This window comes from Ursus maritimus, unplaced genomic scaffold, assembly GCF_017311325.1.
Source record: "Ursus maritimus isolate PB19 unplaced genomic scaffold, ASM1731132v1 scaffold_3, whole genome shotgun sequence".
Lineage (NCBI taxonomy): Eukaryota > Metazoa > Chordata > Mammalia > Carnivora > Ursidae > Ursus > Ursus maritimus.
This window is the reverse complement of record NW_024425563.1, coordinates 92,197,532-92,218,720: the sequence shown is the minus strand read 5'-3', so window position 1 is coordinate 92,218,720 and position 21,189 is coordinate 92,197,532. Positions and strand designations below refer to the sequence as shown.

At 45.7% G+C, this 21,189-nt stretch overlaps 1 protein-coding gene across 1 annotated transcript in view; it reads left to right on the top strand.

Moving 5' to 3' along the window:
- LOC103674694 (transcriptional activator GLI3) overlaps window positions 1-21,189 on the top strand; it is a 249,333-nt gene that overhangs the window by 180,042 nt on the left and 48,102 nt on the right. Inside the window, exons 7-9 of the mRNA XM_040644426.1 lie at window positions 4,652-4,865; window positions 5,880-5,993; window positions 7,557-7,697. Coding sequence (XP_040500360.1) covers window positions 4,652-4,865; window positions 5,880-5,993; window positions 7,557-7,697 — 469 coding nt within the window. The remainder of the gene's footprint in view (window positions 1-4,651; window positions 4,866-5,879; window positions 5,994-7,556; window positions 7,698-21,189) is intronic.

The following is a 21,189-nucleotide window of genomic DNA, read 5'->3' as shown; positions in this document are numbered from 1 at the left end:
GCTCAGAGTTCTATCCCTGAGTCACCAAACACAGAGGAATGCTCCTTTAAGGTATTTTATAAAGCAAAAAAATTCTGTAACTGTAAATCTGCTCTAATGGATGGAAATTATAGTGGGTGGATGAGGACACTGTCACGTTATTGTCAAAGACCTAGAATCCACACCTTTCTCCTTTTCTGCTCTTGAGAAAAGTAAAGGGCAAATTGATATTGAAATTAATTTATTCTGGCTTAATAACTGTTGTCCTAGAAGAGTGTTTCTCAGAGTGTTTTGCAGGGATCACTAGTTTCTAGAAGGTCCTCCAAATACTGTTGCAAACCGTGTCTGGGCTGGGACGCCCATCCCGTGGTGACAGCTCTGTGGGATCTTGGGACTGTTGAGCCCATGGTCCTCGGACTTCTGTGACTTGAGCACTTCGTGTTCCTCTCCTTCATACGACTTACTTTTGGCTTGTTGTCTCAGGAGACCTATGACCTCGTTAGCGCATTGCTTGGGAAGATGGGGGCCATCTGACACATTTTCTCCTGGTCTCATCGACTCAATATAGATAAATAATTATAAGTCACTGGTTTATAAATGTTTGTATGTTTTAAGTTACCCCATCTTTTCTGTAGTCACTTGGAAAACAAGTGAAGGCTATAAAATTGGCTTTTTAAAAATTATATTTAGTATGTTAACTATTGAGTGAAGAGAATCCAGAAATCAGATTGTTAAATTAATCTTTCTTCATGGGATCCACCGGAAAGAATAGGGTGGGCGGAAATGTAAAAAGGCTTTGAAGGAGTCAAGCTCAGGTTGACAAGTTTTAAATTAGACCATGTCCTGCTTTAGGAGAGATCATAAAAGAGAAGAGATTTATAAAAATTTTCAACAATATCAATAATTTCTAGGAAATTATGAAACGAATACAAAAACTACTTAGGAAGCTTTTTTCCCAGGGTTTCTAAAGGTTAGGACTTATTTTTTCTTTTTAATTCTGACCTCTGTAAGCGACAAAGACTGTCCTCAGCCACTCAAGTTCTGTGGAAAGGCACGAATCTAGACACTAGCTTTGCTTAGACTGTTTTATAGACACGTTGTCAAATTGTAGTTTTCAGCAGAAAAGATGTTTTTCTTTGAATGGACTGTTTTGAGTGTGATAGGCCCCAGAGAGGTCCAACGTCTTCATCCCAGGAACACATGAGCCGGTTACCTTACATGGCAAAAGGAATTTTGTCGCTGGGATTATGGTAAGGAGTTTGAGATGAGGAGATTATTTGGGATTATTTGGGATTATTTGGGTGGCCGCGATGTAATTAAAATCATCCTTAGAAGGGGGAGGTGGGGGACCAGAGTTAGAGTCACAGAGGAAGGTTGGAGTGATACGGAGCCCCAGGCAGAGTTACGGGGAGCCTCCAGAAGCTGCGAGAAGACTCTAGAAGCACCCAATACTGGTTCATGAGCCAGAGATCGAAAGCGTGTGTTGTTTTCAGCCACAAGTTTGTGGTACTTTGTCGCAGCAGTAAGTGGGCACTAATACTCTGAAGAAGAGATTCATTCGCTCACGGACTCAGTATTGAGCACCTGCTGTGTGCTGGGCTGTGTTCCAGGTGCTAGAGGGCCAGCTCATTGGGACCTCATGGCCTACAGGGAGACAGGGTGTGACTTCAGAGAGCGCGGGTGTGGCCAGGAGACAGAAGTGTCCAACAGTAGAAAGTGATCGGACCCGTCATGCAGAGGGGCTCATTCTGATGGGGCGTGGTCTCAGAAGGCCTCGCTGGCAGAGGAGGGGACATTGAGCTAAGACCTGGCTGATAGAAAGGATGTAACCGTGCTGAGCTCAGGAAGGACACAGCAGTACCAGTGGGCTGGGGACTCTCCTGCTCTCCCCCCAGGCAGAGCGTCTCAGGGCCACTTGGAGTCAGAGAGCAGGAGTGGTGGCTGACCCTGACTCCCCACCCGTGGGAATTCCCCAGCATTCTTTCCACGCGTTCTTTCTGTTGCTGCTGACATCCCCACGCGGAGCCGGGACATCGCCCACCCTCTGCTTCTTCCTTACAAACTCTTGTCTCCATCGCCACGCTCTCCGGAGAGCAACAGGAGCCTTGGCTCCCATCCTTGCCGATGCTGTGACGGAGCCAAGAACCGCGTCTGTCATCGAGTTCTAAGGAGGCTCTGTGATCTGCAGAAGCAGCCCGCTTCCCGCAGCACCTCGAGGAGCCAGGGGCAGCACGGGCTCGGCAGGTGGGCACCAGGCCTGCCACCCAGGTGCCCGGCACCGCCTGCCCTTCGCCTGGGAGGAGAGGCGTTTCCGTGGCCGGCTCCGTGGCAGTGAGGTTGAACAGACTCCTCCGAGCTGCCTCTTCGCATCGTATCCCTTGGAAGCCAAGCGTTGACATGGATTTTAGAGACTGTTTATTCCTGGCACCTGCTTTTACCAGCAAGAAAGCAGCCCCGAAAGGGGATGGGACGTTCCCCAAATGTGTCGAAAGCTGTCCCTGCCTTCCCCGGTGCCCGCTGAGGTCAGACCGAGCGTACCTGAGGACGGGGCCCGCAGCAGGAAGCTGGGCCTTGCTTTCCTTCTCTCGGACCTCTTTGGAAAAGTAAAGATGGACCCATCCCGCCGGGCTGTGAACATCTGTCAATTGCTTATATACACACCTGAGGGCGTGTTCTGCCTTCTGAAATGTTTTCCCTAAAGGCCTCGATTCTTAATCAGGTCCTGACTTTTTGAGCCCCCGAATGTTGTGCCCTCCAGAATTAGAAGTGCCCCCTCCCACGCCTGCCTGATCGCGTGGGCTCAGGAAACTCCCGAAAGGTGTCTGGAGACTCTTGCAAACTCTGTGTCACATTGTAAATATATGTGTAGTAGGGTCTTTGGGTTTTTGCTTTTTTTAATGAGTAGAATAAGGTAGTTACACTTAGTAATTCCCATTCACCAAAAAGAAAGGGGTGGGGGTGTTAAATCATTGTGTTTTTTGATGAATGGCTTGTACACTGAAAAATAAATTGGACAAACTGGCATAGAGCTCAGTGAACATGAAATCAGCTATTAGAAGAAAGCTTGTGAACAAATTCTGGGGCAGATATGCATCTTTTGATTAATGCCCTATCAATCATCCACACAGCTCCCTTAGCAGAGTCTCGCTGTAATCATTCACCGTTGCTTTCGGAAACACGGGCAGAAACTATAGGAGTGCAGAAACGGAATATTATTACTGATTTCTCCCTAACTTGCCATGAACAATGACTGTTTTCACCATGTTTCTACTTGCCTTTATTACAGAACCACAATGCAGAATGAAAGGAGAGTTCCTCCAAGCTGGGTGAAATTCTCCGAGGGTACGCTTAATGATATTCAGTCTTAAATGGGCAAGCTATTGTAATGCAAGGTTCTCTGTAGGAATAATAGTAATGTAATCCCATTGAAGCCGCCTTTCATGGATTGTAGTCAAATAGGCAAAATGTGGAGTCACATTAATGAACAGAGTATATCTTCGGAATGATTACTTAAAGTTGTTGAAATGGTTTGAATTTTGTTATTGTAATTATTATATTCTCAGTTAATGCGCTTACCAGCAATAGTAATTAACCCACCAGATTGGAAATTTGCATGAATTCTACCTTTGACATTACAAGAAACCCTGATTCTTTCTGGGTATTACACAGCAGGATGGAGGAAATATATATATATATTTTTTTCACTGATTATTTTTAAGAAGGAAATGTTCATGAATGCAATTATAGTTTTTCATGCATTTTTAAGCCATTGGCAAATTCCTCGAGAACACTTCATTCTTTTAAGAGGCTTCGATTCCTAAACTGTGCCGGCACAAAGACCGATTTGGCACCGTCTGCCCGGCGTCGAGCAATCTTTAGCTGCTAGCGTGGCTTCCTCGCTACTGGCTGTAGGCTGGACGGTACTGCGGCATAATAAAGCGGTGACAGGCGTTAGCATGTATGATGGGCTTTCATAGACATTTAATGCTATTTAGCTGGGAGAGGGAGCTGTGCTCTCCCATTGGAATATTCCTCCACCAAAGCCCATTGATCACCGATTTCAGCCAGGAGAGGTTCATCCATCAGCTTCTGTAACCAGACGGCACTGATGGACATTCTTGGGGTGGCGTTCTGGATGAAGCAAGCTTTCCATCTTTACAAACAAATGAGTGATATGACAAGCATGGTGTTCAAAACACATTTAACCAATTGATTTTCCTTCCTCTTGTAATAAGATCTGGAGACATATGAAAGCACGCAGCGTGAGCTGAGATTAAAGGAATTGCTCCATGCACGGGCACATACGGCGCTGAGAGCCAATAAAAGTACTATAAAGCATGTAGTCGCCCATTCTCTTTTTTATATAAAGTTTGTTATTGCAATAAATAGCCGTTATTGAGCCAACGCCTTTTGTTTCCGTCGTGCTGAGCCTTACTTCAGGTCTGTGTGTCTGGGCACACGCACACGTGTGTCTTGCCTCAGTAGCCGTGTTTCTCTTGGAAGTGGCCAAGATGTTCGTCAGTAACCGTTTTTACCTTCTGATTTAAACAGGCAGACCGGATGTCGTTTGGGGTGGTAGCAGCAGGTGTAATGACGCAAACGTGGTGCGCTCGCGGTAATCTCCGCCTTCCGTGCAAATGAGAGCCTTCTACTCTTTCTTCCCCACCCGCAGCCCTGCCTTGAGCTTCCCCTACCCTTCTGCACCCGTGTCTCTCCATATGCATCAACAAATCTTAAGCCGACAGCAGAGCCTAGGCTCGGCCTTCGGACACAGCCCGCCACTCATCCACCCTGCTCCAACGTTTCCAACACAGAGGCCTATTCCTGGCATCCCTACGGTTCTGAACCCCGTCCAGGTCAGCTCGGGCCCTTCGGAGTCCTCACAGGTGAGAGGGACAGCTCGATGAGCTAGCCGATGCATCTTTGTAATCGTAGAGGAGGGCCGTGCCTACCCCGGGAGCTCTGAACGGGCCCAGTACCTTGGCATTCTCGTGGCTTCCATGCTGATGTCTTCCTAACCCAGGGATGTAGTCTTAGGGTTTGATGAACATGGCATGTGTGTGCTCCTCATTCAGCAGGGGCTTCCTCCCCCAGAATCGTTTCTTTCTCCTTGAGAAAGCGGGCTTCTTGATGACGGTTCCCTCTAGCCCGGGGCTGTCTATAATCTTGCTCAGGGCAGTCCGCTGCCTGACAGGGTAGTTCTCATTTGGTGACTCTCCACGGGCACCTCGAATCCTGTGATAACTTCACGGGAAGATTCAAACCACGCCGCGCCCTCTGCTCTTACCTCCTCACTAATCCCACGCAGAGAAGAGTCTGAATCCTCTCATTAAAGAGCGTTGCCAACGGTTTGTTTTGGTTTCCTACCACCGGACAACTCTGTACTTCTAAATCAGCTCTTGGAGCTCATGAAAGCCCAGGCCCCCTGCTCTAGTCTTCTAGCTTTTAAAAGCCACAGGGAGTTTATTTATTTATTTTTAAGACTTTATTTATTTATTTGACACAGTGAGAGAGAAAGAGAGAGCACAAGCAGGGGGAGTGGCAGAGGGAGAAGCAGGCTGCCCGCTGAGCAGGGGGCCCGATGCAGGACTCGATCCCAGGACCCTGAGATCATGACCTGAGTCAAAGGCAGCCGCCCAACCGACTGAGCCATCTAGGCGCCTCTAAAAGCCTCAGGGAGTTTCTACTCCTGAGTGCGACACATGGAGCTGCCCAATGGGTGTGTTTTCTGGCTTCAGACCCATTTTCTGAGCTCTGCTGTCGTGGGATTGGAGCGTTACCAGAGTCCTTGTTCTAATGCCACATCGGCGGGCTCGTCTACAGTTGCACTTTTTAGCTCTGGTCCTGCTCCTGTATCGAAACCTAATTTTTGTCTCTGTCCCCGCAAATGTGACCAGCAGAACAAGCCAACGAGTGAGTCTGCGGTGAGTAGCACGGGTGACCTGGTGCACAACAAGAGGTCCAAGATCAAGCCCGACGAAGACCTCCCCAGCCCGGGGCCGCGGGGCCAGCAGGTGAGGCACCGGGGCTGTCTGCCGCCGGCCTGTGGCTCCCTCCAGGCTGCGGTCTCGCACAGCATTTCCGTGTCCACTGTGTTTTTGGCCTTGGCCTTGGCCTTGGCCATACCCACACATTTGACAGGAGGCCAGTGATGGGGTCCGACTCTCTAACTCAGAGACGCTGCAGGAAGGATAGACCGTAGCTCATGGTGTAAGTGGCTGGGTTAATTTGCTACTAATCACTGAGAGGACCAAGCTTCAGTCCTGAGCCCTGCTCTCAGGCCCCAAAATAGGAACTCCTGACCCCAAGCCCAAGCTGGACGCAGTTGATGACATTCCTTACACTGATCATGTTGGTATTTGTTCCTATTTTGCCTTTTCCCACTCGCTAGAAGGGCTTGGAGAACGGAGGGATGGATCAAGGCACAACTAACCTAACTTAGGCCAACTAGATTCTGGTCCTTGACCCAGAGTCTTGAAAGGACAAGTTTGGGAAGTCCAGTCTAGTCTCTGCTTTTAGGCATTTAGCCCCTCTGAGCTTCAATTCTAAAATGTGTTTATTATGCCTATGATACCATCTCCTAGGGTCCCTGTGCCTGACACAGGAAGAAGGTTAGTGAATATTAATTCCTAGAAATAGGGGTTGGACCGGAGTCTGGACGTCCACAGAATCTGGATCTTTCTACATCCAGGCTGCTCCAGCCCCAAGTTCAGACTACCTCTGCCCCAGTTTCCTTTCGAGTGAGCACTTTGAGGATAGAATGAATGGGGGTCGTAGGTTCTGAAATCCATCCTTCTTCTTGAGTTTTGCTGGCCAACAACCTTGCTGGTCACACGTAAATGCTTGTACGCAGTGTCTGTCATCCTGCCCCAGATGAGATCCCCAATCAGTGCACCCAGTCATCTCCCAGAATTCTGGGAATGTTTGCATTTCCATTGCTGTGAAACTGCCTCGGAGAGTAGGAAAGACTCTGCCGCCAAGCTTCAGACGCTGTGGTTTTGGGGCTGCAACTCGTGTCCTCAGAGAGCAGAAGTTGAACCAGAAGACATGATCGGTCTACACCCCAGAAAGTGCCTGTCACAGCCTCGCATGGCAGGGAAAGCGGAATTAGAATGTCCAGTAAACCATCGCCCTGATCCCAAAATATAAGCATCAACAAATTAATACACTAAAAAGAATCTAACTGAAAGAGAAAGGCCTAGTCTTTTGGGTAAAGACTGCATGACCTACTTTAATTGTTTCTCTTATGGGATGACACTTTAATTTCTTTTTTTCTCTCATATTCAGGGGCAAAGTTTGGCCTCAACTTCTTATCGTCATTACGGTTGGGACAGTTGTTTTCAATCCCACATTAACAACCTCTAAAGATATATTTGGTAAATTGGAAAACAGGCACACAAATGTTCACCAAATCCAACTGATAGACCTGGCTCTATTTTATTTTCCCTGAAAAGTTGCCGCAGAATAAAGACCCATGCAATCCGGGTTTTTTTTTTTTTTTTTTTCCCTTTCTCTCATCTGTCCTTCCATTGTGTCTGATCTTTTCTCCCTCTCTTCGCCCCCCTCCCCCACCCCAGGAACAGCCGGAAGGAACAACCCTGGTGAAGGAGGAAGGGGACAAAGACGAAAGCAAGCAGGAGCCTGAAGTCATCTATGAGACCAATTGCCACTGGGAAGGCTGCACGCGGGAGTTCGACACCCAGGAGCAGCTGGTGCACGTAAGTGGGGGGGCTGCGGGGAGTGGGCTTTGCAGCTATGTGACCTTTTCTGTGGGGTCAGCTTCCCTGACCCCGCGCTGAGTCAAGTTTCTTAGCTAGCAGCGTTGCAAACTGGAGAGGGCTTTATGACTTTCTGAGAATAAAGAAAACTCTGAGCCATGGTGCTTGACCTGTTCAGTCAGCTAAAGCTTAGTGTAAAATTCAATAAAGTCTTCAATAGAGAGCGTAATGACTCTGATCCTGTAAGCCAGAAAACACCATGTTGAGTTCGCGTCTTTGATGGTTATTGAGTAATAGTAAGCTGGACATGAATTATTATTAACCTTTTAACCAAGTTTGAGTCTCCTCTGCTAGACCCAGCAACAGTAGAAAAAAATCGTAGAGGTGGGAGATTGCTTTTCTTCTGTTCTGCCTTCTTCTTCCAAACCGTCAAGGTCCAACGACCCACCCACTATTTTAGGCAGCAGTTAGTACTCTGTGTGAGACAGGTAGATGCTTGGGGAAGCCATTAGCACGGTTTCTTGACTGAAGGCCAACCCTCGCAGGGCGAGTAGTTCCATGGAAAAAGTGATGTGTATTTTAATATGTGTTCAGTGGCGTGTATTTTTTGAAACCTGCGGCATGGCCAGACTGAGATCCACACCTCATCTTACTATGCCAGGTCCAGAAGTGTGGCCCCCGTGGGGTTTATTTCCAATAACGCAGTGCACGCCCCACACCCACGTGCATGGACCTGATGAGGCATGTTTCCTTTGCCAATGCTCCATTTGACTTGGCACTTTCTCTCATGCCGGAGGAATCTCCCTAGCAGAGGGGACCGGGAGCAACTGAGGTGGAAGGGTCTCTCTCTCGATCATCAAGACTAGAAACCCGTAGGCTCACACACCCCTGTGCTCAACCACAGGGTCCCATCGGGGCATTAGGGACGGTCTGCTACGTGTGGCCAGTTCATCCGCGTTTACTGTGACAGAAGATCTGACAGGGCAGCCTTCCTCGTGAGTCCCTGCCCGCCCACCCCGTACACACACACCGCACACACTCAGCCCATTCTCTCTTCTTTTAGAGTAACTTTTCATTTTCGATGATCCATATTTCTTGATAACCCTTCTCCATTTAAACGCTAAAATTATACAATTCCTGACACATCCCCTATTTTTCACCGGCCGCAGAGCTTCTCCAGGGCGTCTGTCGTCTGCAACTCGGCTCCTCCTCTGTGCTGTATTCCACATGTTGCCATCACGGGAGAGTGTTAAATAGATGCTTTGCCAGGATTTGCGAACCATTAGGGGCAGAATGTTTTGAGGAGTTAACGTGACATCAGCAGCGTTCCCCCCCCCCCAATTTCTTTTTTAATCATGTCTCCTAGTAATTGAGTGAGAAGAATTACAGATTTCTCAGCACAGCAAGAAACCTAGAAAGTCAAATGTTTTTAATTAAGGTGTATTTCCAGATTTTTCCATGAACTTAATTCGATTCTTTCTCTTTAATTTGATGCAAGTGTTACTTTTAAGCCGAGCCTTCCTTAATGGCCCTTTCTTCTTGCTGACTTTTAATGGAAACCACAGACAGGGTACTACCAAAGGGGGGAAGAAAAAGGTCGGAGTTTTTCTTTTAGTGCAGGCAGATATTCCCGAGCAGTGAAGTCTGCCAGGGACACCCTTCGTGAGGGAGCGAGTGAACCACCGACGGAGGGGAATCGTGTGCCTGAAAACTGGCATCGTGAGCGAGATGTTGCCAGAGCTGCTTGCTTTTGGACATGTCATCCTGCAAGGCGACACCGTCTCCTGGTGCCTTTTCTGAGGACAAGTCCTTGTAGTTTCCAAGCAGGGCTGTGATTATGGTCCAGCTGTGGCCAGATGCAGGACAGAGCGGGAGCTCCTCGGAGTCTGCCTTTCAAAGGAACCGTGTTCCTCGTTAGAGACCAGGTTCGAGGTAGCTCTTTAACCTTTTAAGAGACAGTGACTCTTGTAGGTGTATTTGATCTCAGTGGCGAAAGGTTTTAGGGAGTGATGATGTTTTAGGGGAGAGATCCAAGTACTTTCGAGGTAAATCTGCTTAAACGATCAACTTAACTGACCACCGCGTTGCGCGTCTCATCGTAAAAACTCTGAACGAATCTACGTACAGTGGAGATTTTGGATTCCAAACCAGCTAGAAGGAATTCATGTCAGGATTAGGAGAAAATCCAATATATTACTTTCATGATACGAATTTCAGTCTGAGATAAATTATGTACATTAAGTGGAGGAAAGCTAAACCTTGGCCACAACCTAAATAAAAACACTAGTTCCTGTCACTTATTTTCCACCTTTGAAGTCGTTCCCTGACGTGTGGAGGTTCCAAATTTGTGCGTTGAAGTCGATTTTACTCTGCATGTCATGCAAGTGCCTTCCTTGTCGTGGGCCTATCTGGTGGCATCAGCAGTGGCCCGGGATAGCACGGGCACTTTATTTTTTGTCGGTTGAAGGCACAGCTCCACGTCCACCTAATTATTTTGGTGGCAGGTGGAAAAAATACCAGTTGCAAACCCCACTTTTTTGAGGACGGAGGGAAGTCTTAACTGTTTCCGTGCCCGTGGCTCTCCTTGGAGAGACATTTTGTGAATTAGTTGAATTTTCATGCTACATGCGACCAAGAGGCAAGGTGTTAAACCATCCTGACGCTCTGCCTTATTTATAGCCATGACCCATTCTTTTTCCCCCTCTTACAGTTAATAGAAAGATTCATGATTCTTCATGGCTGTCTATCTAGTGTCTGACAGTCCCGACTGCCTGCTAAAGCAAGTCACTATCTATAATTGATATCCTTCCGTGGAATAGGGTGCTGGCTGCAATTGAAGGGCTTTGCTGAAAGCTCTTAAATCCTGACAAGTTCTCCCCTTGTTCTGGCTCAGTCGCTGAGCTGCACGGCTGGAATTCCAGAGTCATTTGAACTTGGTGCAAAAGGGAGACATGTGTTTCACATTAGCAAATCACAAAGTTGAAGAGGAGAATTAGGGACTCGGCGGGCTCTGCATGCCAGGTAGTCTCCTTTCCAGCGTAATGCGCTCCGTGTTCTCTTGCAAAGATGACCTCGTCCCATTACTGTCCCAACAGACGGGCTAAACATTGCCTTTCCCTTCTCTCCTTTATTTCAAGCGCCTGTCCTCCGCCAGGCGTGTGTTTATTCTAGGTTTCCTGTGGGGTCTTTATCACGGGGACGTTTAATTAATTTCTCTTCCCAGCAAGATAATTATAATTGGGCTTCGTTACTCTTGAGCTAGTATTAAATTTGTCATAAATTTACTTCTATGCCCAGAAGCTAAGAAGACAGATGTATATTTTTGTTAACCAGGTTTTTGTTATACTTGGTCCCTTTCTTGGTGTCAGTTAAAATAGAACGGAACAAGAGAGTAAGAAGGAGATCCGGTGTAAAAATGAATTCAAAGAACCTTTGATTAAGACTGAATTTATTATTGATTTGTCAAGACGCAAACCCTTTTTCTTCCCTTGGCATCTGAAAGCACGTGTTCTAACGCGTCAAAATAAGTTGAAAAGTCCACATTTTCCCTTCGATTCCAAATTAATTAGCTCTTTTCGCTGTTGTGCATGGCGTATTACAAAATATACAAATCTTAAATTTAAACTCATTTCTGAAAGTGGCAGAATATCGGTTCTCGACATGTTTCTGGTTTTGTTGTGGCTCTTTTTGGCATGCAAAAAAACTCAACTTCTGTCTTCTGGCCTGGCCTCTTTCATGGATGAGAGAGGCTTCCAAACCTTCCTGAGACCCATTTGCCGCTTGCATTCCTTCTGTCCTCGAACTCAGTCCCTCTTCGGCTCTAGGAGGGTCGAGGCGTCTGAAATAATACACAGCATGAGCCCAAGTTAGTCAGTCCTAGGTTCTCCGAAACCTCGTGTGTTGTTTCTGAATGACACGATGCACCTCATCAATGTTTTTGAGAGGCTTCTTCGAAAGAGGAGAAGGAATAAATGGGAAGAATGTGCACCTCAGTGTGGGTCCCCACTGCTCGGTGGCTGGTGACGCTTGCAGCCGTCACTACTGGGACCCGAAGGAATCAAAGTAGTATCATCACCGTCTCTAATGTCCACCTGTTGTCGGTATCACTGCAGTCCTTGGCCCTCTAGTTCAGTGATGACTCAGTTCTCTTTCTGCTTTAGAAGTAATACATTGAACGTTCTTTCCTAAGGTCTGAAAATCATCCAATGATTTTTCTAACAGTTTCATTCCCCACGCCCTCCCCAGCAGAATGAGTGCGGAGAGGGCCTTAGGCAGGTGGGGGTGTCGTCTCCTGCCAGTGAGGTCGAAGGGCAGAGAACGTGAGCTGTGTTCATATTAGTCCCAGCTACAACCAGGTGGCATTCAAGTAAGTCCCTGTGCTCCGTTTGTATCTTTTAAGCCTGGTGTCAGAAATTCACCTTTTTGTAGAGTGATTACCACCTACTTGGATTTTAAATGCCTTCATATGCTGCGAATTTTGTTCTCTAAAGCAGGCTGTGGTTTCCTTTATCAGAAGAACACAGTCCTAATCACCTTTGCTGCTGTTTGAAAACAGATTCTGGACATAGCATGGAAACGAAGGGCTTTCTTTTTAATATCCTAGAGATTTAGATGTAAAGAAGGCACATCTAATCTGTGAAGGATTGGTGCATCTGTAGAAACGCAGGGAAGTTAGGATGTGTTAAAGACATTATTTTCATATTAATACCATGATCCCAAATTTGCATTTTAAATGTTTTCCATCTAATTTTGATCCTTTTGCTAAAGTTGCATTGTATATCCTTACCTAAGAGAAAATTGAGTGTAAGATGCGATAGGGGTCTCAGATACGAGGCAGAAATTAGTTTTGTGTGCACATAAAACGTAGAACGAATGAGTGGAGATTTTGATCTTCTTTTTCCTACATGGAGTTGCTAGTTAATTTAGTTACTCTAATTATTTGGAAATACTGCATGTAAAATGCAGGCTAAGAACCACAAACTTCAAAGCCGTCCTTTGACAATTGCGCCTCAAGGGTCACATTCTTTTTAAAGTTAGGGACTGAATTGCACCTGCAGAAATACTTTCCGTAGAGACACTCAGGAGAGAGCCTGAGTGGGGGGTGCGGAGGGCCATGTGGGCTCCCGGGGCCAGTGGGATTCTGAGTGGCAGCGCCTTCCTTCTCTGCCCTGACCCTTGGGATGACCTCCCTGGAAGCATTTGACCTTCCAGAACGTTCTTTTCTCACTTATCATACTGTGAAACAGCCGTGAAAATAAATGCCCTTCCCAACATCCAAGGCCAAAGGGAGATCGAATACAGGAAGCCTAATGAGAAACAGACAGAGGGTTGAAAAGAGTGCCTCTTCTCTCTTTGTTGTATGTATTTGTTTTTGCAGGGTTGAGTCAGGGAGGGGAGGGGAGGGGTTCTATTGGGTCTGTGCCTTCTGCTTGTCGGTCTAAGGCTTATTTTATATTCATTGCTGCTGAACCCGCTCTTGACTGAGGTGGGGACCCCATTCTTCGCAGTGTAGGTCTGATAGATAGGACTTGGCCAAGCCATTTCACCTCCTCGGACCTCAGTTTTAGTAAAAGCAAGTGAAAGATTTGAAATAATAGTCCTCTGGTTTCCTCTCACGTGCCCACGTATTGGCAGGCAGCCACCAGGTGCTGTGCTGAGCACCCCCACCTTGCAGTAGGGGAGGTGGGGAGGGGTGGGGATGCTGGGTCGGTTATGGATGGCTGCCCCCAGGTGGGGTTTTGGAGAAGGCAGTCCCATACCATCTTTTTCCGGGTCTTTTCCGCCCTGTAGATTAAGTGCCCTCCAGAATAATTATATTTAATATTTCTAGGAGATGGTATATTAATTACTTGAGCGATTATGGAATTATTAAAATTTCCCCTTTACTAAGGGTTCTTACCCCTTGAACGAAGAATAAGATATCAATATTTTGAGTGAGCTGTCACTGGTACAGAATAATGTGTTAGTTACTTTCTTAAATTTGTTCTGCTGTAGGGTACCCCAGAAATGTTTCATTGCACCCCCCCGCAGAATACTTCTTCAGAATTTTTAGCCAAGTAACTCTTTCTGCCATTTGGAGAGGATTTTCCTCTGAATTGGTTCTGAATGCTGCTTTAGGTAAGATTCCCTGGAATGTTCTCAACGGGCCCACTTTATACAAGAAGGAATGACGGTTACTTCGGGCTGGGCTGCGTACCTCGTGGAAAGGCACTTGCCTGTAGCACACCTTGCCAGCGGTGTGTCTTCTTGTCTATCGGGAGAAGGGTGAGCTGACGTTAGCAGATCAGGCATTCGCTCAGCTCCTCACCGAAGACGGCTGGGAGCCCTCTGCGTGCTGCCCACTGCCCCAGCTTCGTGGTGGGTTCACTGCCAGCACAGCTTAGACCTGACCATCCGGGACCAGTCATTCTCAGGGAAAGGGGGAGACACAGAAACAGAAAAGCACGGAGTGAATAGCACATGAGGCAGGACATACTGAAGCCAGAACTGTAGAGTTGAGATAGTGGGGGCTTAGACGAGGGGAGACGTCCATAAGAATATTAGAAAAGGCCTCTGGGAAATACGTGGGAATAGTTAAGGTCAGAGCAAACCATGGGGGTCGACTTTTGAGGCGCGAGGATGATGACGATGATGGTGATCGTGACTTTGTAAGAACAAACAGCACCAGATCCGAGAGAATCCTCGGGCTCGCCGCTGTTCTCCTGCGACAGTACGAGGTACATGTCAAAGCTGGCAGACCTGGGCTCAAAGCCTGCTGCTCTCTACCCTGGACTCCTCCCATCCTTCCCTCTGAAATAAGGATGGTGATAGTATTTCCTTCATAAAACAGCTGGGGCAGTTGAGTGAAAAATTATACTCAAGAAAATGTCAGTGATTCTTTTTCTGAAAGTGAAAGTGTACAGACATTGACCAGCTGCTGCGTTCATGAACTTTGCCTCTAGGAACGTGGCTTAGGTTGCTCTTCAAGCCGTTTTGGGGTTGGTGTGTCACCATGAAATTCATAATTGCCTTAAGATGCTGACCAGACCCTTGGTTCGTGAGCCCCCGAGAGAGAAGGACTAGCGGGGTCTCCAACTCTGTTCCTTACAGTCTGGATCCCTCCTTATTCTCGCTTATGCAGGGTCGAGATTCAGAGCCCATGCTGTTTTGTGTTCTTTTGTCCCGATGTCCTTCTGAAAGTTCTCCTTGGTGGGCACCCGAAACCAAGGCTTCCCGCCCTGGACACACTGAGGCAGCGAATCCTTGGTTGTGAGGGCCAACCTTTGCGTTGTCGTAGGAGGGCCAGCAGCCCTGCTGACTTCTGCCTGCTAGATTCCAGGAGGGATATGCCCCCATGGTAACAACCAATCATTTCTCCCCACGTTGTCCCTGTTCTGTCCCAAATCTTTCCTCTGGCAGTGTGGAAAACAGTAACAACAAAAATGTATTTGGAATTTAAGATACATTTTCTCCTTAGTGCTATAGAATCTTTAAATTCCAAGGAAAAGCTGAACTTGTTAGCCTCTAACAAAAGGCTATTTAATATATATTTATGTGACGTGCTTCTGTGTGTATGCATGTACGGGTGTATTGGTGTGTGTGCACCTGTGTTCTGCATGTGTGCACGTGTGTATGTGCCCTTGTGTGTGTGTATACAGATTGGCAGAGCTTAATTTTAAAGTCACATTTGTTACATTAGGCACTCAGTATTTCTCAGCAAGGACTATAACCAGCCAAGTCCTTTGTCTTGGTGAAGAATTCCATCACTGGGTTTTTTTGGGTTTTTTTTTTTGTTTGTTTTTGGGGGTGGGTTTTTTGGGGGTTTTTTGTTTTGTTTTGGTTTTGTTTTTGTTTTTTGCAGACCAAGGGAAGTCACTTAGACTTCAGCTTCTGAGATCATGGCAAGCATGGAGATCAGGTTCCTGCTTTGACAGAAAACAGAACTCCAGAAACAGAAAGCAATTTTCTAACACAAGGACTTTTTTGAAGATTCAGGGACATTTAGGCTTTTTTTGGGATTAGCTGAATACTGCCATAGATGATTTTTTTTTCATTTCTAGAACAATTAATGTTGGCAAAAGAGCTGTAAGTGGTGTATCCCTAAAAAAGAGGCCAAGGCCTTAAATGTAAGCCACCCCTTCCCCACCCCAGCCAATTACCAGTAAAACTAACATTAATCAGCGAGTGATGGGTGGGGGGATTTATCTTTGATTTCTACATCTGCTGAGAACAGTTTCTGAATTGGAGTAAGTCAGTCTATAGCTTCAGTCCTCAGTTTCTCATCTGTAAAGTGGAGATACTAATACCCACCCTACTTTCCTCACAGGGTTTTTTATTTTTTACTTTTATTTTTTTGGTAGGGATAGCATGAGATCATATATTCATGCATACATCCATATATAAGGAATCTCGTATATATTCAAAAATAAGGAAGAATTAAGAGAAGTAGTACTTATCGATCCAATTAAAGAATGGAGAGATTAAGGAGGCTTTTCATCAAAATTTTTTAAAAAGTGTGTAAGTATGACATTGACTTGGCGGCACACACTCACCTGTGCGGGCTGGTGATTTTACGTGGACGATGCGTCGGCACCACCTGGTGGCCAATACACAAATTGCAGGCATAGTGTTAGAAGGAAAAAGCCTCACGTGGGTCAGACTTCCAGAGTCGGGTCCGGGTCGGGGTCAGGGCCAGAGGAGGGAACAAGACCGGACACATACATCTTTTATGTCTGCGAATAAGGCGAATATATGGGCAAAGACATTGGGAGGACCAGAGAGGTACAGGCAAACAGGTAAGGTGAAGTTGCAGAAGAGGTCACGAGAGAAAAGTCTGGTGGGTTTGGACATGGTCTTGAAAAAACAGGTGGATTTAAATAGAGAAAGACCATTGCAGATGGGTGTTGGGGTTTCCGTGTGGAAAAAAACAGCAGGAAGAAGTTAACGGAAGCAGAAAGTGTTGGAGAATTTTATCTCTGATAGGAGCTAATATAATAAAAGGCTGGGGTTTTTGACGCTCTGTGGGATTAGAAATACAATTACAGAATGATTCATTGCATGCTTTTGGGGTTGAAGAGTGGTAAGTCGTTCCCCGATGTGGAAGCAGAGGGCCATAGGAAGCGAGGTTAAAGCCCAGACTGACGGCTTCCTGGGACCCGCCTGCTGCGCTGGGAGTCTGACTTCTGGTCTAGGTGGAGTGAGGAGAATCAGATGTTCCTGATGCGAGGAAGGCGTGAGCCAGTGTGAGCCAGAGAAAGATGGGGCTGAGCTTTGCAGAGCCCCAGAGGCTGTACTAGCGATGTCCTGAAGGGGGCGCAGTAGAAATTATGTTCAGTTATTTCTTAAAACTTGGGAGGAAGGTTTGGGGATGTTTCACAGTGAGTGTGTGTGGCCCATGTGGATGTCATAGATGCCCTTCGGAGAGCAGTTAGAAGCTTCCGGGCTGCCAGCTGAGCACCTGGAGTGTGGCTTTGCCCATAGAACCCCTGTATTTTGTGTGCATGGCCCCGGGCCCATTATCTAAGGGCCCCAAGACTCTGCCTGTCTCTGTAAAGCAGGCTGGGCAGGGTCGTTGGAGAATGATCTCTGATGACTTACAGAAGATGTTACCATGTTACTCACATTTTTAGGGCCCACTTAGTGACGGCTCTCCTGTGATGATTAACATTTGTCTTTTTCATTCTTTTGGTTTTGGGTGTGCCTTCTCTTCCAGTTACAAATGCATAATCTGAGGCTCTGAAAATGTCTTCCCGATTAGGAGAACAAAACTGCCGTCATCCGTCAGCTTCCCCCAACTGCGCTGGGGAGGCCCAGTCCTGTCTCACCTGTTCCCTCCACAACACCTTCATACACCTCCTGTTTCTTGGGGTGTTAGCCTGTGTGCTTCGGCCGAGTGATCTCTCCAGGACAGGCAGGAGAGCCCTGGTTGAGGAGGCGCACGTCTCCCGCAGTGGCTTTTCTACGAGGTGGCGAAAGTTCTCACGCTTTCCTCTCCTGTCCCACCTGGGGAGAGATGGCGCAGTTCCCGGGCCAAGAGAAAGCAGTCCTGCCGCAAATACAACACAACCCCGGCTGTACTCTCCTTATGTTCGGTGGAGATAAACTTCACTGGAGTCTCAGTACTGAGTCATTTGGCTTCTGGCAGGAGCTTTAATTGCTAAAATGCAGATTTTTTTTTTCTTGATCAAGAGAGGATTATTCCTGTTATCAGTCTAGAGCATCTTATTTCAAGATGAAAAGCCTTTACGGAATTACAGATGCCAACGTTTGTACAAAGCTTTTTGGCGATTGACAACTCAAAGAGAAAGTATGATTTATTAGCCTATAATGGCCAACCCTGAGCGATGGTCGAGGTCCCACTGATTTGTGAAATTGCTTAATGCGAACTGCCTTTTTATGCCACTCAAGCCCCAGGGTCCTCAAATAAATGTGGAGTCTACATTATGCGATATGGTATGGGAGAGAGGAAGAGAAAAGGGGCAAGAGGAGAAAGGTGGCTTCTGAAATCCATCTTGGTGGTGCCTTTTACGCTAGTTTGGCTGATAAGCCGGCGGAGGAAAGATTAATAACGAGGCTTGGCGCTATCAGTACCTGCCTGTCGATTCTCTGTAACAGGGCTGTCTGTTCAGCATGGAAATTATTGATTAAATAAAAATTGCTATTAGATTGTGATGTGATCCATAATCGCAAACAATGGTGGACATTCCTCTTTTAGATCCTTGGCCATGCATCACGTTGTTTCTGTTTTTTCCCTCGCCGTAATTTATATTACGCTGACACTTGCGCTCTGCAGGTTTCTCCGTTCTGTCGGAAGGCAGGAGAGCTCAGGCAGGAGCAGCACAGCCTGACCAGAGGGAGGATGAGAGGGCGGTGGGCCTGGTTCGGACAGCCCAGGTTCTCTCACTGGGCTGCAGCCCTGGGTTACGTCGATTGGCTGGTTTTTTGACTTAAAAAAAAAAAGAAAAAAATGTGGTGCAATACACTTAACATGAAATTTACCATTTGACCAATTTCTTTTTTCCAGCTGTATTGAGGTATAATTGATGAATGAAATTGTGTAGTTTTCAAGCATACGAAGGGATGATTTGATATACGTATACGTTGGGAGATGATTAACACCAAGTTAATTATCACACCCATCACCTCACAGTTATCTTTTTTCAGGTATGTGGCGAGAACTCTTAAGCTCTGTCCTCTTGGCACATTTCAAGTATGCAATACGGTATTCTTAACTGTGGTCACCGTGCTATAGAGAGACCGTCAAAACTTACTCATCTTATAAATGGAAATCTGTACCCTTTGACTAGCGTCTCCCCGTGTCCCCACCCCCAGCCCCTGGCAACCACCATTCTAGTCTCTGTTTCCATGACTTTGACTTTTCTTTTGCCTATTTTTGGATGTCACATACCATATTTGCGTCTTATTTCACTTAGCGTGATGCCTCCATGCTCCATCCTTGTTGTCACAAATGGCAAGATGTCTCTTTTTTATGGCTGAATAATATTCCATTTTATATATACACACACGTACAGTTGGCCCTTGAACAACACGGGTTTGAACTTCCCAGGACCACAGAAACTTGGATTTTTTTTCAATAAATACTATAAATGTATTTTCTCTTCCTTATGATTTTCTTAACATTTTCTTTTCTCTAGTTTACTTTCTTGTAAGAATCAGTATATAATATGTATTGTATACAAAATATGTGTTAATGAGCTGTTTGTGTTATTGGTAATTGGTAGTTAAGTTTTGAGGGTTCAGAGGTTATATATGGAACTTCAAGTGTGCTGGGTATCAGCACCCCTAACCCCTGTGTTGTTCAAGAGTCAGTTATACACACCACATTTTCTTTATCCACTCATCTGTTGACAGACCCGTAGGTTGCTTCTATGTCTCGGCTATTATGAATAATATTGTAATGAACACGGGAATGCACATACGTCCTCAAGATACTGATTTTAGTCCCTTCAGATGTATATACACAGAGGTGAGATTGCTGGATCAGATGGGAGTTCTATCTCTAATGTTGTGAGGAACTGCTGTACTGTTTTCCATAGTTCCAATTTACATTCCCACCAACAGTGTACAAGGGTTCCCTTTTCTCCGTATTCTTGCCAACATGTGTTATCTCTGGTCTTTTTTATAAGATATCCTAACAGGTGTGAGATGGTGTCCCATTGCGGTTTTGATTTGCATTCCCCAATTATTAGTGATGTGGAGCACTTTTCATGTACCCGCTGACCATCTGTATGTCGTCATGGGGAAAATGTCTATTCAGAGCCTTTGGCCTTTTTTAAATTGCATTAGTTGTCTTTTTTCCAGTTGAGTTATATGAGTTCCTTATTTATTTTGGATATTAACCCCTTATCAGATATGTGGTTTGCAAATATTTTCTCCCATTCTGTAGACTGCCTTTTTATCTTATTGATTATTTTTCTTTAGTTTGATGTAGTTTGATGTAGTTTCGTGTATTTAATTTTGCTTTTGTTGCCTGTGCTTTTGGTGTCAAATCCAAAAAATCATTGCCAAGACCAATGTCTAGGAGCCAAGTATGTTTACTTGGAGGAGTTTTATGGTTTCAGGTCTTTAATCCATGTTGAGTTAATTTTTTCTATTTCTATGGAAAAGGCCACCCGAATTTTGATAGGGAGTACATTGAGTTTGCAGATCACTTTGGATACTAGGGCAGTTTTAACAATACTGATTCTTCTGACACAAGAACGCAGACTGTCTCTCCATTTATGCATACCTTCTTTAATTTATTTCATCAATATTCTATAGTTCTCGGTGTACATGTCTTTAGACTCCTAGGTTACATTTATTCCTAGATATTTCATTATTTTTGCTGCTGTTGTAAGTGGGATTGCTTTCTTGATTTCTCTTTCAGATAGCTCATCGTTAGTGCATAGAAACACAACTGATTTGTGTACATCGATTTTGTATTCTGAACTTTACAGAATTCATTTATTCATTCTTACCGTTTTTTGGTGCGCTGTCTTTAGGGTTTTCTATACATGAGATCATGTAATCCGCAAACAGAGACAATTTTACTTCTTTCCAGTGGATGCCTTTCATTCCTTTTTCTTGCCTAATTGCTTTGGCTCGGACTTCCAGTACTATACGAATAGAAGTGGCAAGACCAGGCATGATCATGTTGACCATTTTAATGGTCATTAAATTAATTGCCATTTAGCACATTCCGTTTTGTGCAACCATCACCACTACGTATTCCTGGACATTTTCATCATGCCGAAAGGAAACTATACCCACTAAAAGCAGTCACTTTTCTTCCTTCCTCCTCCACAGCCCCTAAAAACCACTCAGTTGCTTTCTGTCTCTATGGACTACTTGCCTATTCTGAACATTTCATAGAAGTGGAGTAAAAAGTATTTGACGTTTTGTGTCTGGCTGTTTCCACTTAGCACAGCATTTTCAAGATTCATCCATGTCATAGCCCGTGTTAGCGCTTTGTTCCTTTTCATGGCTGAATAGTGTTCCCTTTATGACTCTGGCA